We start from the raw sequence: 17,161 nt of genomic DNA, 5'->3' as shown, positions 1-17,161 counted from the left end.
GATAACTTCAAAGAAAATAAATGACAAGCCCCAAGGGGTTTGGTGTAGTGGGTGTAATCAAAAGAGTGGAAGTACAATGGACAACCCAATAAGGTAAACAATAAAAAACGAGTGCACAAGCACTTAGTCCACCAAGGGACAATACAATCAAGTGAAACACAATCAAAAGAACACAACAAAAGCCACTATGGACAAGCACAAGTGATAAAAAAAATGTTCTTTCGCTTAGAAATGCTTTAGAAAGCATTAAGGGAATACAAGGAGAGTGCCTTTAAATAGGCATCTGAGGACTCAAAGGAGGCACCAGTCTAACGACTATAATAAAATATATATATATATATGAAAGAAAAAGACAGGTCAGTCACTAAATGATTGACACCTATTATACTGCCAGTTGACATTTTGAAGTCACAAAAGGTAATTCAATAGTTCCTTGCAAAAAATCCTCTCGAACGTACCGACAGTCCATTTTTATATGATTGGTTCGTTCATGGAAGGTGTGGTTACTTGCAATATAAACAGTCATAGCACATCTTCGTTAGACCAAAGATGACTAAGCACGTATCTTTGAGAATACTCATTAACCAAATAATCTGCATTGCTGTTGTTGCCATCACTCGATATTCAGCTTCGGTGGATGACAAAGAGACCTTTTGCTGCATATAAGAGTCCTAAAAACACACAGAAACCAGTAGTTGAAACTCTATCATTAGGGATACCTCCCCAATATACGTCAATATAAGAAATTGCATTTAAAAGAAAATATGAGGATAAAGATAGCCTTTTGATTATAGAATTCTTGATATATCTGACAATTCACAGAACAACACTTATATGCACCATAGATAGTGCATGTTGAAACTGACTAGCTGAGTGTATCGCATGAGCAATGTATGGTCTTGTGAAACTCAATCTAATAAAATCAAGAGAGGTTTGATAAAGTTTTTTTATTAGAGAGGTTTTAAAAAGAGGATGAGGGCATCCAGTTTATAAGATACATTGCAGTTAAGGCACCTTTAGTCAAGAGATCTATAAGTTACACCGCAACATAGAGTTAACTAGTCAATAGAGTTGTTGGAACAATCCACCTCTGATGTATAAATAAGGGTGAACCCCCTCTTGTTCTCTAATGCTTTTCTAAGGCATTTTAACTCATTTTATGAGTATATTAGGAATAAAATGTTATTCATTTTTAATCTTGCTTTTGTGCCTTAATGCATGGCATTGCCCTGAGTGGTTGTTTGTATTGCCTATGTTGGCACCTTGTATTGTCTCTTGGTGGACTTGTGCATGTGTGTTTTGTGTTTATGTCACTGTAAGCCCTTTGAGGCTTTTGTTTTAATTTTTCGCATATTTTATTACACACACAACATTTTTTTTATAAACCTCGTACCCATAATCCAAGATTTGAGAAACTGAAAAGAAGTTTATATTGAGTTTTGAAACAACTCTGACTTTGGGGACTTGAAAATCTTTTGAGGTGTCAGTGAATGTTTCAATACTTTTTATTTCTAAATTGGTTCCAACGACAGTAGAAACACAAGAATTATAAAAGGATTTTGTGCATTCAGATAAAAAGGATGTTAAAACGTAACATGTAATGTAAATACACACACATATATATATATAGATATTATATTTTTTATTTCTTTTTATTCTTTCTTTGTCATTTTTTTATTTTTATTTTTTCCTAGTTCACTTTGAACTAGATGGTCAAGATCTCGTTAGATCTTGACCATATCTATAGCCGTTGGAACAAATAGAGTCGTTGGACTAGGTCCAACAACTCTTAGAAAGAGCTCTTCCTCTCCTTCTCTACTTCTTGTATAAATAGGGGTGAATCCCTCCCTTGTAAATTAAATGCTTCTTAAGCATTTTTGTTATGAATAAATTATCTGTAAATTATTATTTATTTCAAGGGTCATGCTTGTAGTGTCTCCAATAGACACATATTTGTGAGTTGTTTGCGCATTTGTGGAAGACCACCATTTCATTTCATTTCATGGTATCAGAGCCGCAGAGACCTTAGATCTTGAATTGCTTTCACCTCGATTTTCGTGCCTCATTTGCAAAAGGTGTTTCATCACCTTGTTCTTGGCTCAAAAAGATTTGTTTGAAGAAAAGAAGACTTGTGCTACAAATTTTGGTTTTGTATCCTCTCTTATCGTCTTGTTTTTCTCTCTCTCCTTTTATCTATTTCTCTCTTATCCTTGTAAAAGATGAATGACAATGATAAGATCACCATCATACCCATGAAGCTAAATGATATTAATTATATAATGTGGGCTTCGATTATAAAGCACCACATTTGGGGAAAGGGTTTATGGGGTATAGTGGATGGTTCCGATTCGGAACCTAAACTATCTCTTACTAAGAAAGAGGGCGATAAAGAGGTTCCTCTAACAGAAGAGGAGAAGAGCAAGGCATTAGCCACGTATGAGAAAAAATGGAAAGAGTGGAGGATAGGGCATGCAAAAATTATGTCATGGCTAATTAATAGCGTAGACATTAAAAAATGTTCTAGTCTTGCTAAGTTTGAGCATGTCGATAAGGCTTGAGAATACCTTAAAAATATGTATTCCCTTAAAGATATTGCACATGTGTGCAATTTTCAAGACAAAGTTCGAACAATGACTCAGAAAGATAAATCTATTCGAGAATATTACAATGAGTTGTCCGAACTTTGGGAAGAGTTGACTCTTCTTAAGCCCAAATGGCATTGTGCCGAAGATATCGAGCTTCGCCAAAAGCAACTCGATATGGAACATTTCTATCAATTTGTGAATGGTCTAAGACCGGAGTTTGAATCCACCAAATCGGCCCTTTTACATCATGGAAAAATTTCTTCTATTGTTGATACTATAAAAGAGCTCACTATAGAGGAAAATAGACTTAGAAAAAGTACTCTAAAAGTTGATGATGACTCAGTTCTAGTTGTGTCTAGACCGAGAAATCATACTCGCACTTACAAGCCGCCTTATTTTGGAAGGCAAAATGGTGACTTTGACAAACGAAAAGTTATTTGTCATCATTGTCATGAACTGGGGCATTATAGGCCTCAATGTCCAAAGTTAAAAAGAAGAGAAGAAAAAAGAGTTGCATCTGTTGAATCTGAGTCAAAAGATCAAGATGCACCTGTATCAATGGCTCAATTGATAGAAATTCTTCAACCTCTTCTCAAAGGGGTATCCTCATCAACTGGAGCGGCTATTGCATCTTTCTCCGATCCAGATAACTTTTCTTGGCTTTTAGATTCTGTTGCTTCTTTTCACATGACCCCGAATGTCAATTGCCTATCCGAATGCCTTAAAAATAACTCAAGTGTGTCAAAAGTTTTAACAGCTGACGACATATCTCTTGAAATAAAAGGAGTAGGATGTTTTGAAAAATTTCAAAAATCCAAAAAATTTGTTATTCCAGAAGTTAAATATATCCCCAAACTAAATTTGAATCTCTTATCTGTTTTGCAAATATTTGACTATGGATGTAATATCTCCTTCTCTTCTCATGGTTGTTCGGTACAGGATCGCCAGTCAGGGAAGCTGATTGGGGAAGGCCATAGAGAAGGAGGACTCTATTATATGGACTTTTTGGAATTGCCCAAGAATGCATTTTGTTATAATGTTCAGAAATTAGAATTGTATTTATAGCACAAAAGACTCGGACATCCTCTCATGTCTAAAATTCAATATTTTTCAAGTTTGGAAAAATTTTGTAATTCTGAAAGTTTTTCTTGTAAAGACTGCATTCTTGGCAAAATGAAAAGATTACCTTTTCTTAGTAGAACTTTTGTTTTCTCACGACCACTTTAGTTAATTCATTCAGATGTTTAGGGCCCGACACCAATTATTTCCAAAGGTGGTTTTGCATATTATGTTATTTTTATTGATAATTTTTTTAGGAATACTTGGATTTATTTTCTTAAACATAAATATGAAGTTTTTGCCCACTTCCAAATATTTCATAAAATGGTTAAAAATAAGTTTCAAAATGATATTTTCATCTTTCACATTGATTCAGAGGGAGAGTTTATATCCAAAAAATTCAAAGACTACCTCAATCTACATGGCATTACACATCAAAGATCATGTCCACACACTCCACAACGAAATGGCTTAGCCGAACGTAAACATCGACACATTATGAAAACTACTAGGACCTTACTGATTGCAAATCAGGTTCCAAAAAGATTTTGGGTTGAAGCGGTCCTAACTGCCACCTACCTCATCAATAGGATGCCATCTTCCTCATTAAAGAATATAACTCCAATAGAAAAACTTTTTAAGTTAGCTCCAGATTATTCTAGGTTAAGAGTCTTTGGATGCAAGTGTTTTGTTTTCACCAACAAAAATGACAAACTTTCTCCTCATCCAATCTCATGTGCCTTTTTAGGATATGCTGATAATAAAAAAGGCTATAGGTGTTTCGACTTTCAAAATAAAAAATTGTATGTGTCAAGAAATGTATCTTTTTTAGAAAAAACAAGTTTTTTTTAATTCAAAAATCCAATGATGTCACTGAATATTATTTTCAAATTGATCATACTTCAAAATCCAATGAATATGATTTTGAACGTGACCTTGACAATGATCAAAGTTTGATTGCTATTGAAAATGATGATGATGATAGAGAGCAAATTCATAGGGATGTTAGCCTACAATATTCAAGACGTAGAGAGCAAAATCTTCCATGTGCTTTAGAAAAATACGTTGAAGTTCCACCTAGAAGGATGTCTAGAATTTCTAGACCTCCTGAAAAATTTGTGTCTTACGATTTTTTTTCACTCACTTATAGGGTAGTCATTGCATTAATACAATCATATGTTGAACCATCATCTTATTCACAAGCCAAAAATCATATAGAATGGATAGAAGCCATGAAAACTAAATTGGATGCATTAGAAAAGGCCAACACCTGGACTATCCAAGATATTCCTCCGGGTAAGAAACCTATAGGATGTAGATGGGTATACAAAGTCAAAACCAAAAGTGACGGAACCTTGGAAAGATATAAGGCCCAATTAGTGGCAAAAGGATATGCTCAAGAGTATGGTATCGATTATGAAGAAACATTCGCTCTTGTTGCTCGTATGACCACTGTCAGCACTTTAATAGCCTTGGCCTTAATTAGAAAATGACTTATCTTTCAATTAGATGTTAAAAATGTTTCTTAAATGGAAATCTCATTGAAGAAGTATACATAGAAGCCCCACCTGGTAGTAGTATTCCTAAGAGTAAAGCTCTTCGTCTAGAAAAAACTCACAATGGTCTTAAACAGGCTCCAAAAGCCTGGTATGACAGATTTAGTCATGTTATGATTGATATTGGATTTCAACCTTGTTTGACTGACACTGCTTTGTTTATTAAGAAATCTGATGAAGGCATCATTCTTCTTCTTCTCTATGTAGATGATATGATTATCACCGGCGGTGACAAACAGAGAGTTGCAAATATAAAACTCTTCTTAAAACTCACTTTGAAATGACTGACTTCATTAAGATATTTTTTAGGCATTGAAGTTTTTTATTTCCCTCGTGGGTACTTGATATCTCAATCTAATTTTTTTATATTGTTTTCAGGTCTGAAACTACAGATGATAAGAAAGTGGATACTCCAGAAGTTGTTAATGCTAAAATGAAGATTGATGATGGAGAACTTCTTGATGACCCTACTTCTTACCGACAGCTTATTAGAGCTCTTTCTTATCTTTCCATTAGTAGGTCAGATATAGCTCATGTTGTTCATATTGCGTGTCAATTCCAGCATGCTCCCACCTTTGTGCATATGGGAGCAGTCTTGCGAATTATTAGATATTTAAAGTCTTCCCTTTCACAAGGACTCTTCCTGTCTGCTTCATCATCTTTAAATTTAATTGCATACACTAATGCTGCTGACTGGGGAGGTGATCCTAATAATAGGCACTCAACCACTGATTTTTGTGTGTTCTTAGGTGAATCCTTGATTTCGTGGAAATGCAAGCAGCAGAAGGTCTCTATTTCCTCCATCGAAGTTGAATACAGAACCATGACAACTACCACTATAGAAGTTGTTCAGCTCAGACGATTGCTAGCCGATATGGGAGTTGAAGCGACGCAAGATTCAAAAATGTGTTGTGACAACAAAAGTGTCATCTACACTACAAGCAATCGGACATTCCATGAGCGCACCAAACACATTGAGAGGAATACTTACATGGAACCATCGATCTGCCATATGTTACATCCGAATATCAATTAGCAGATTTCTTCACAAAGCCTCTCGTTGCTCCCCGATTTTACTTTCTCTTAGACAAACTTTCGCTCTTCCTAAGAGTCGTTGGACTAGGTCCAACGGCTATAGATGATCTTGACCATCTAGTTCAAAGCGAACTAGGAAAAAATAAAAATAAAAAAATGACAAAGAAAGAATAAAAAAGAAATAAAAAATATAAATATATAATATATATTTCTCCTTCTCTACTTCTTGTATAAATAGGGGTGAACCCCTCCCTTGTAATTTAAATGCATCTTAAGAATTTTTGTTATGAATAAATTATTATTTATTTCAAGTGTTCTTCCATTTATACCCTTTCAAAGGTCATGCTTGTAGTGTCTCCAATAGACACATATTTGTGAGTTGTTTGCGCATTTGTGAAAGACCACCATTTCATTTCAAAGGATTCTAAAGGAGTCAAGTGAAAAGAGGCACCAGAGTCAAGAATCTAAGAGAACGTACCTGAACGGGAAGAGGTAGATACGGTGGCACCAGAAGTAGAAGCAGAGGTGAAAGATGTCTTAAGAAATAGTTGTAATGCTTTTGTTAGATGATGAATAGAATCCTTAAGATCTCTTCCTTTTATGCTAACACCCTCACTCTTTTTAGGATTCTCTTTAACGGTGGCCATCTTCTTTTTGAGCTTAAGGCACTCTGGTTTAATGTGTCATGGCTCTTGGCAAAAGTGGCAAATGATCTTTCTTCCTCCTCTATTGTCATTTTTCCAGAATTTAGGAGGTTTATATGTTCTAACATTGTTGTCGGGTCTTGACACAACGAGAACCTCATCACTTCCAAGTCAAGTCTTGGCTTGGTACACCTCTCCAAGAACTTCATCAATAGAGTTGGCATTGGTCCTATGCAAAATGTTGGACCTAATTTGCTCAAACTTGGGTCTTAACCCAAAAATAAAGGTAAACAAATGTTCTTTATCAAGTTGCTTTTGCCTCATTTTAATAAAAAGTCCTTCGCACTTAGGCTTAAGCAACGATAACTCATCCCAAATAAGTGAGAGAGTATCATAATAATCTCTCACACTCTTATTTCCTTATTTAGTGGTTCAAATTTTTTCTTGAAAAAATATTTCCCTAGCCAATCTTTTTGCACGAACATATTCTTGAGAAAAAACCAAGCCCCACATGCCTTTTTGAATTTAACTATATTTGCAGCAATCTTGAGTTCCATGCTATTTAGGAACCAAGACAGAGTTTGGGCATTTTCATCTTCTCAATCTTCCACCTTAGTGTTGAAATCTTTGAGTGCTTTCTCTCTTTCTTCATCACCAAGAGCTTTAATTTGATCACCATCCTTTTTGGCGAGTATGAGTTGTAGTTCACACATGGTACCACTCACATACCCCCATAGCTTTTTGCCTTTGATATGATGCTCCATGGTGGCAACCCACATCAAGTAGTTGGAGTCATTTAGCTTGAACATGATCACTGTCATGGATTCTTTTTTACCCATCTTGATGGATATAAACAAGGCTTGTGAAGGATGTAATGAAATGAGTGGAAGATAAAAATAAGAACCTATTAAGGGAATACAAGAGCACAATCACAATGTGCACAACCACAAGTCCACTATGAATAATACAAAGAGCCAACAAGGGCTTAATATAATGCAACAAATACTTAAAAAATAATAATCTTTATTGATAATATGCTTAGAAAAAACATAGAAAGAATGAGAACAAGTAGTTCCTATTTATATATAAAAGGAACAAAGGCAAGAAGCCTTGGGAGCTCCCAACGACTCTATGGTTAAAGTCCATAGGGCCCCTCAAAACCAATGAAATTACAAAAAAATATTTACAAAACTGTCCCTATAGGACAGATCTAGATAAAAAAAGTAAAAAAACTAAAATGTCCATGATGGACACTACTTATTACAACAAATATATATATATATATATATGCTTTAACAAAAGATTCTTCTATTGCAACCACAATCTATGGAGAAGCTTTACACAATCCCAAGAGCCTTAGGCTCTAATACCATGTAATAAAAAAAGCTAAATTACAATGGACAACCCAATAAGGGTAAACAATAAAAAAAAAGTGCAAAAGCACTTAGTCCATCAAGGGACAATACAATCAAGTGAAACACAATAAAAAAACACAACAAAAGCCACTATGGGCAAGCACAAGTCATAAAAAAATATGTTGTTTAACTTAGAAATACTTTAGAAAGCATTAAGGGAATACAAGGAGAGAGTGCCTTTAAATAGGCACTTGAGGACTCAAAGAGTCATTGGACCAGCCCAACAACTATAATAAAAAAAGAAAAGAAAAATACAGAAAAGAAAAAGACAGGTCAGTCCCTAAAGGACTGGCACCTATTACAAGGGAAAATGACTGAAATACCCCTGATGGGTACTTCAGTTTACATAAAACAGATATATATATACACACACACAAAAAGGGGTAGGTGCCTGACCATTTTTGAGCCTGATCGAATAGACGCGCGCTGAGCATCTATCACGCGTGCGTCCAGCGTGGAAAAATGACTTTTAGCTGCGCTTTTGAAGCGCCGCTAAAGGTCATTTTTCCACCCAGACCTTTAGCGGTGCTTCAAAAGCGCTGCTAAAGATCATTTTCTGACGTTGGACGGGCGCTGAGCATCAGTGCACGTCCATTCGGTCAGGCTCAAAAAGTGGTCAGGCACCTACTCTCTCTCTCTCTCTCTCTATCTATATATATATATATATATATAGGATTTTGAGAACCTACCCAATGAAATTTTTTATTGGATTTTTTTTTAATTCTGACCGTACAGATGTGTTAAAAAATGATTGATTTACTAGAAATCTTGGATCATGAATTTTTTAAAGAAAAAATGGAATTTGGAGACTCAAAAATTTATGAAAATTGTACGCCATTGATTTTGAAACCTTATAAAAACCTATCAATGCATCAGAATCAAATGCTCCAAGAACTGATTCTTATAAAAACAAGCATATAGATCACAACTGTACAGTCAGAATTTTGAAAAAAACACCAAAAATCCAATAAAAATTTTCATTGGGTAAGTTTGGGACCGTTTTCATTGGGGAGGTTTTCATTATATATATATAAGGACACACTTATAATTTAACAATGGGAGGGGGCCTTGGCTGCTAAGCGGGAGGTCAGGATTCCATTCTCATGGACATCAGCCCCTTGGATATAAGAATCAGTAAGGGGCCTAAGGGCATTATGCCCCTTGCTCGTGTCGAAGCAAGGCGACTCCCTGGGGGCAAGGGGTGTGCCACGGATTTATGCCGTCTGGAAGGCAACTATAAGTACCACGACTAGGTCTCTGATCTTGGGGGGTGGTTTCCCTCTTCCTCATGGAAAAAAAAAGCAAAATAAATGACAGAAGTTGTGGAACACATCCTCATTAATTGCCAACCTCCACACAGAAAACCACATTTTGTTTTCAACACAAATCAGTTTCATTCTTTTGAAAAGAGACACCACAAAGAAATTTCAGCTTTCAATAAAGAAGTACGATCTATACTGCCTTGTGCAATAAAATCCTTATGTAAAGCCATCTATAGCATGCCCATGGAATAATGCAGAAGACCCATGACAACCTGGAAATGAGAAGTATGAATCAAGCAAGCACTGAAATTGTTGTTATTTAATGTCAAACCTGAACTGCCAAAAGCATCAATTTTACAAGAGAAAACAATGCTTGATAGTTATGCGGGAGCTCATAGCAGCAAACCTTGAGATGAGCATCCTTCTAAATCACCAGAGAAGTGGCTTTGGAATTCAATTGAACATGTGATGTGAACATTACTAATAACACATGGTTGAAATAAAGAAACAAGGAAAACAGTTAAACCGCAGAGAGTAATGTTTGAGGAGGAAGTCATGCAACAATATGAATGAATAGTGGCTGCAGGACAGATGTCTTGCTCCCTTTTCCTAATTAACCACCAAAAATCTAAAAAGAGAAGAATAAACTATTGCCACCAAAATCAGCAAAATCATAGGAGCCAACCATCTCTTTTTTAGTATTTGAGACTATTTGGGGACGGGGTCCTAGCCTCAGACTTTTACGCCACCGGTATGACGACCGTAGGTATGGCAGGCTCATCCAGCATGACCAGGTCATTGTGCCAGGTGCGGTTTCTTCAAGTTATAAAAAAAAAAAAAATCCTTCATCATCCTCATACCATCCTACTGGTATTCAAACATCATAACTCTTAGAAAGTATGAGTAGCAGATTTTTTTATTTAACAAATGGAAGGATTAGCGATATTGAATAACAGAAGGCTGTTTCATTCTAGTCCATATTAGAACACAATTTGGTGGTTTAGTTCAACTTGACCCACTATATGGCCTGCTAATGGACTTTCTCATTTCATGCCAATGAAGGGACATTCTAAGAGAACAAAAGCTTGAACCAAAGATAAGAATGGCATCATTTTGACTCATCCAGAATGCATCCTTCAGACCCATTGGACTGACATCAATCACCAAAGATCATGTAACATCGAATGCTGAATATAATAAATTGTGAAACAAAAGGCTACACTGGCTAAAACTGTAGAATATCTCAAACCTCGCTGCTTGATGAATAAATCTGCCTTGTGACATCAGTGAACAACAATATTAAAGACGTGTTTCAGTAACAATACATGAACAAGATGGTACCAACATAATAGAGATTGAGAAACAAATCATTTTCAGTCTCAAGACAAACAATCATCTACAAAATTCTCCATCAATTGGAAGAGAACAAATCCCGGTTGGTGATGTCTGCTAACCATTAGGTGCTCAAATCAGACTTTTGAAGACCAGGCATGCTGAAGTTAAGTTACTAGCCATCACTCACGTCCTAGTTTAGGATTATAGCTTGGTCTCCACTTGGTCTCACATCACAAATCACACCAAAACTAATTAGCCATACTAACGCAGAATTATTAAGACTTATCAGTAATACAAAAGTCTCATTGAAGTCCAATGCCTAGGATGTTGCATTGAGAAAATCTCTTGATATATTAAACCTTTGACAAAATCTCGGGAAAATATTGGCATACAAAACATAAAAAATCAAAATACAAAACTATAAATAAAATATAGGCAATGTAAAAAACATAAAAAGTGCCTTTGTTGCATCAATAACAGTAAAAACACAATATTTTGAAAATATGCTGCATTTTAAAATATTGCACTTTTCATGGAAATGTATGAGCTTTTGAAAGTATCATGGAATATATATATATATATCCCAAACTCTCTCAGGAAGGGAAATGAAAAGTAAGAGAAAAATAACACAAAGTCCAGAAAACATCTAAATCACAAATACTTTTGACTGGAAACAGAAATCAGTAATAGCTATCATCATTAATCTCAACTTGATACACCCCAACTACAAAAGGAACGATGACAAAACCTTTTGATAATCAGAAGTTAGAACTATCATATTCAAACCACAAAAAAAAAAGCTTCCCCGTTCTAAGATCTCCAAGAGATGATTTACCACCCATCCAAACCAAAATCTAAACTTATGTATCACGTCCAATAAACGGTTCAATCCAAAGATGATGCTCTCTACACACACACACACACACACACACACACACACACACACACATATATATATATATATATATATATATATATATATATATATATATATATATATATATATATATATATATATATATATATATATATATATATATATATATATATATATATATATATATATATATATATCCTCTTTTTTTAATCCATCCTCCAAATCACAGTTCATCAGCCACCACCAAATCACTTCAATTAAATTTATTTCTGACAAAGCACAACAAAATCAATCAAAAACGTTGATGATAATGCCCATAAAGATGATGGTCATCGTCATTCCTCACCATGTTAAAGTTAGAAAATTCTGAATAATAAAGGAAAAGGGAAAAATTTCACCTGAGCTCGCACGCTTTGTCCTCTTCATCTTCGCGAGCTCGATCTGCGACGACTCCATGAAGAGCTTCATCCTCTGGAACTCCAACCCCTTGATGAACTCCATCCTCTCCCTCTCTAGATCCATCATCTGCCTCTGCTTCGAGGCCTCCACTTTCTCGTAGATCTCTCCGAACCTCATGATCGCCCTCGCGAGCTCCCGAAGCCCTCCGCCGCCCCTTCCCCGGCTCTCCCGCAAGCTCTCCGCGCTATTCGGGCTCGTCTTCGTCCTCGACGAACCCGACTGCGCGTCCGACGCCGGGATCCGCCGGAAGACGTACTCCTCCGCCGCCGCGGGCCGCTTCTCCCTCCCAGTCGCCGCAGCCGCCGCGGCTGCAGCCCTCACCGCCACCACGGGCACCGCTGCCCCAAGGTAGGGCAGCGGCAGGGCCATCGGCGGGTCGGCCTTCCCCGCCGGCTGCGCCAGGGACGCCTTATTGGCGGTCGCGGCCGCGGCTGGCCCGATCAGGTCGTCGATCCGAGCGTAGTACGGCCACTTGCTCACGAACGCCCCGTTCGTGGCCGAAACCCTAGCCCTCTCCACCTTGTACTTCTTCTTGAGCGTGTCCATCCGGTTCTTGCACTGGACGTCCGTCTTCCTGACGCGTCCGTCGCTGGGACGGTCGTTCACCGCCTCGGCGACCTCCTGCCAGTGCTTCTGCTTCAGGTTCCCCCGGTTGAGCTCCAGGTACCAGTCGCCCCACGCATGGATCAGCGCCAGCGTCGCCCGCTCGCTCCAGCAGTCCTCCCGTCCGGCCGGCGCCCTGCCGCTCGCAGGCGTCCCTCCGGCCGCCTCCGCCTCCTCCATATCTTTCTCCTCTATCGCCTTCTCTAGCGCGGCCGGATCTGAGGCTGAGGATTAAAAATGGGAACAGAGAAGGGGGGGGGGGGGGCTTCAGGCGTCCGGAGTCCGACCTGTCGGCGGCTGGATGTAACGTTGCAGCGTCGCTCTCTCGCTTTTTCTCCGGTCACTCGGCCTCTCGCACGTGTGCCGCGTCGTCGGCGGGGGTAGATAGAGAGAGAAAGGGTTGGCGGTCCACGCCGTGGGTACAGGGGGGCGGGTCCGCGCATCGCCGCGTTCCGGCCGATGGACGGACGGCCGTGATCGCACATCGCCGGGAACGAGTCCCAGGGCGCGGAACCTCTCGTCTCCCTCGAGCCACCCACCGGAATCGCCGTACGTGTTGACTGACTCCGGCATCGTCAATGGCGAAACTACCCTCGTAAACTATGGTTAATGACGTTGGATAAAGGGAGAGTGGGTGATTAGGTTGAAGGATAAAAGGGGAAATTGGTTTGGGGGTTATGTGGTTTAAGCGAGTAGTGATGGAGACCGTCTCCTGGTTTAGGCATCTTGGTTTGGGGTTCGAACCCACTAGACTCAAGCCGAGCCTAGAGTTTGTCTCTTGGCTTGGCCCATTGTTCGAGATAGACCCAGTTAGGTCTGACCCACTCACTGCGTCCACCCCCTTAGATGAGTCGTCTCACAAGACTGGTAGTAGTCAACGGAGTATAGAGACCGAGCTTGGCCCAGTTGACTGGATTTCCATGATGGATGGGGGAATATTGACAAAGGTGACCCGAAGGACGACCATAAAGGGTTCTGTGAAAAGTAAACAAAAGCAATAAAAGAGTTTGGCAGAAAACATCAGATCGGGACGGAGTGGCGGTGCCTTATCCAACGGCCATGATGAACGCCCCCATCACCTTCTCTTTTCTTTTTGGGTGTCGTCATCCTTTGAATGATAAGAACAGACCCAAGGGGTTTGGGGCAGTGGGATTGGGGGCTAGACTGTTTGACGGGCAGTCCAGGTTCAAATCCCATAGGTAGGGATCACAGTGGATTGGGAAGAAACGGGCCCGTCTCGCCCCTATTTGGATTGGGGAGGGAGGACATGAAATGCGAAATGGATCTAAGATTGAAGTTAAAATCAAAGCTCGTGTGGGGATGGAGATGGGGATGAACTTACTCTTGCCCCCGCCCCGCCTCACCCCACCCCGCCTCACCCCACCCCTACCCTATCCCCAATCTCCGTTAAGGAAATTATGATTATACCATTATATATATTATAAAATCTTATACATATTTAACCTTTAACATAAAATCCTTTCTTTAATCTCTCGTGTTTTCTTTCTCTAACAAGCTTCACAAGCTCTAATTTATCTACTCTTCTTTCTCTAACAACGAAAAGCAGAAGGATAGAAGAAACAAGGTCCCACCCCACCTCACCCCGTTTAGACCGAAGATGCAGGACATGAAATGGAAAATTAATGGATAGGAGATGAAGGTTAAAATCAAAACCCATGCTGGGACGAAGGCAAGGATGAAGGGCAAAATTTTGAGATGGGTGAATGTAGAGACCTTGTCCCCTGCCTTCGCCCCAGTTCACTGTCATTCTTACTATAACGCTTCAAATTTTTTAACTTAAAAACATAGAATTTTAACTTCCATTTTTTTTTTGAAATAGCACACTGGAAATAGTTTAAATTTTGAAAAGTCAGACAATTCTGACGGGTTCCAGAGATGAGAGGAATGTTCGAAATAAAGTTTCATCACAAACCATAAAGAGTAAAGATAATTTCATGCATTGTAAATAAATCAAAGTTTATACAATTTTGAAGATTTAATAAAAGATCTCGTTAAAATGAGACATCTGATAGTTGATTCCAAGATCATGAATATAGTTAGGGAAGGTTGGATCAGGGTTCTACCGCGCATCGAGCTCTCGCACAGTATCTTGCTTTGTCACATGTGCCCCATAACAACGGGGTCAAACTCTTTCAAGTAAGTAAGCAAACTTAAGTATTATGCATTACGATAAGAAATCAAATATCTATCATGTTCTCGAATATGCGATGTCGATGAGACTAACATGCCAGAAATGTGAAATGACATGTTCATAAGCTTGATAGCAACCTCAATAGCATGTTCATAATAATGAAATAATAATAAGAATCATATAATCATAATCTCAACAATAATAATAAGAATAACATGCTCATAGTTTCAAATAAATTACAACTAATTATGTCACTCAAGGTTGTATCATCCACCATCGCTTAAGTGAAATAATTTATGAGTGGGTGACGTGGGTGTCTTCATCTTTATCATGGGTAACATTAGTAGGCATGCTCTCATGTCATATGAGATGTTTAGGCTCAATAGCTCCATACTCTTCGGAGCGCAGTATGTCATGACAAGGTTCATGCCCAACCCAAGTCATATGCTTCTCAAACAAACATCTTGCCGGTGACAGTATATATTCAAGATTTAATGTGTGGTAGTTAGTACATGTAGCGAGACTTCCTCTCACAGCATGGGGTTGCCCAAGCTCTCGTTAGAGCACTAATGCCTTAAGCAATTAGTTCATTTCACACATAAGTCAAGACATGATCATCATGCCCTATTGCATCAATTCATAGCATAGTAGTTTAGATGCAAATGGATATACTAACATTCTAATGTAGGTATTATAGTCATTTAAAGACAATTTATCAAAAATCACTAGCCTTTATGCAACATATGCTACTTATGTATGTATTTGTCATATGCATCTTCTTTGCCTAACCTTTTATTTCGTAGGCAATATATCACAATATAGTATGAGTGTTGCATATATATCTACATGGTATTTGGCCCATGCATAGACAAGTATGTATTGTACTTCAAGCATAAGTTTGTTAGTCTAAGTCAATGCATATTTGACATATTTACAAGTATATGTACATGATTTACATACGTAATTTTGTTGTATTGTCGCCTAGCCCTTATCGTGAGCTTCGTAGAGTTTTGGTTGCCTCTTGCATACTCTTGTGAACTCTTTTCAAGTCATGTTTGACTAAAATCTAATTTTAGACATATCTAGTCATTCCTAAGGCAACGATATTCGTGAATCACATAATGATTGAAACCATGTCAAATCGGGTATTGGATGTGAACCTCTTAATAGCATCATCCCCTTGAGCATATTACCCTTAAAGTGTGTGGGTTTCGTAATGTACTATTTCTAAAAATTGCATATGACTTTAGCTTTAAAAAGATTTTTTTTGGTAGAATATTTTTGACATTTCTCCCAAGATCCGGTTCTTGGTTTCCTTCTATTGAAAGAATTTGAAATTTGAGTAATTATTTTCTAAGAAATCACTCTTCTATATTTATCAAATTTCAAAGTTTTATTCTTCCTTGAGAGAACATAATTTATCCATTTTTTTTAACTCTATTATCATTGAGTGAATCCTATTTTTTTAAAGATCTAATTGTTGTTGAATCAAAATAATTAGAATTGCTTTATATCTTAGAGTGAATCCGAATTTCAAAAATTTAATTGTTGTTGAATCAAAATCATCTGAATTGCTTCATATCTTAGAGTGAATCCGAATTTCAAAAATCTAATTGTTGTTGAATCAAAATCATCCAAATTTCTTCAAATTTTTGAGTGAATCTAATTTTTCAAAAATCTATTTTTATTGAATTACAATCTTTCGAATTTCTTCAAATCCATTTGAGTGAATCTAAATTCATAAACTCATTCTTCATTTGAGCAAATCACAATTATTCATATTTCCAAATTCATTTTTTATTGAATGGATCCTAGATACCCAAATTTTTTAATTTCACTTTCATTGATTAAATCATAGTCATCCAAATTTTTCAAATTCATTTTCATTGATTGAAGTATAGTCATTCAAAATTTTTAAATTCATTTCTATTGATTGAAGTGTAATCATCCGAATTCAAATTCATTTTCATCAATTAGTGCATATTCTAAGTATATGATATTCTAAATAGCATTCCCCTTGTTTGTAAATTCTTCAAAACTATGAATTGATCTAAGAATTTGGAAAAACTAAAACTAATGACTAACATGAATTACTCAAAATATTGACCTCTATTATAATTTTGATCATGTTTGTACGGATCTTCCCTAATTGATTTTTCTCAATTGTATCTATACAAAT

At 37.5% G+C, this 17,161-nt stretch overlaps 1 protein-coding gene across 1 annotated transcript in view; it reads right to left on the bottom strand.

The window, feature by feature from the left end:
* LOC149836595 (trihelix transcription factor ENAP2-like) overlaps positions 1-13,191 on the bottom strand; it is a 57,312-nt gene extending 44,121 nt beyond the window's left edge. The window contains exon 1 of the mRNA XM_090005468.1: positions 12,167-13,191. Coding sequence (XP_089861594.1) covers positions 12,167-13,010 — 844 coding nt within the window. The 5' untranslated portion in view covers positions 13,011-13,191. The remainder of the gene's footprint in view (positions 1-12,166) is intronic.
* Between the last annotated feature and the right edge of the window lie 3,970 nt (positions 13,192-17,161).

The sequence above is a fragment of the Nuphar pumila genome, chromosome 5 (genome assembly GCF_984573655.1).
Source record: "Nuphar pumila chromosome 5, dmNupPumi1.hap1.1, whole genome shotgun sequence".
Taxonomy (NCBI): domain Eukaryota; kingdom Viridiplantae; phylum Streptophyta; class Magnoliopsida; order Nymphaeales; family Nymphaeaceae; genus Nuphar; species Nuphar pumila.
Note: the sequence above shows the minus strand (reverse complement) of the source record. Positions and strands in the feature narration are given on the sequence as shown.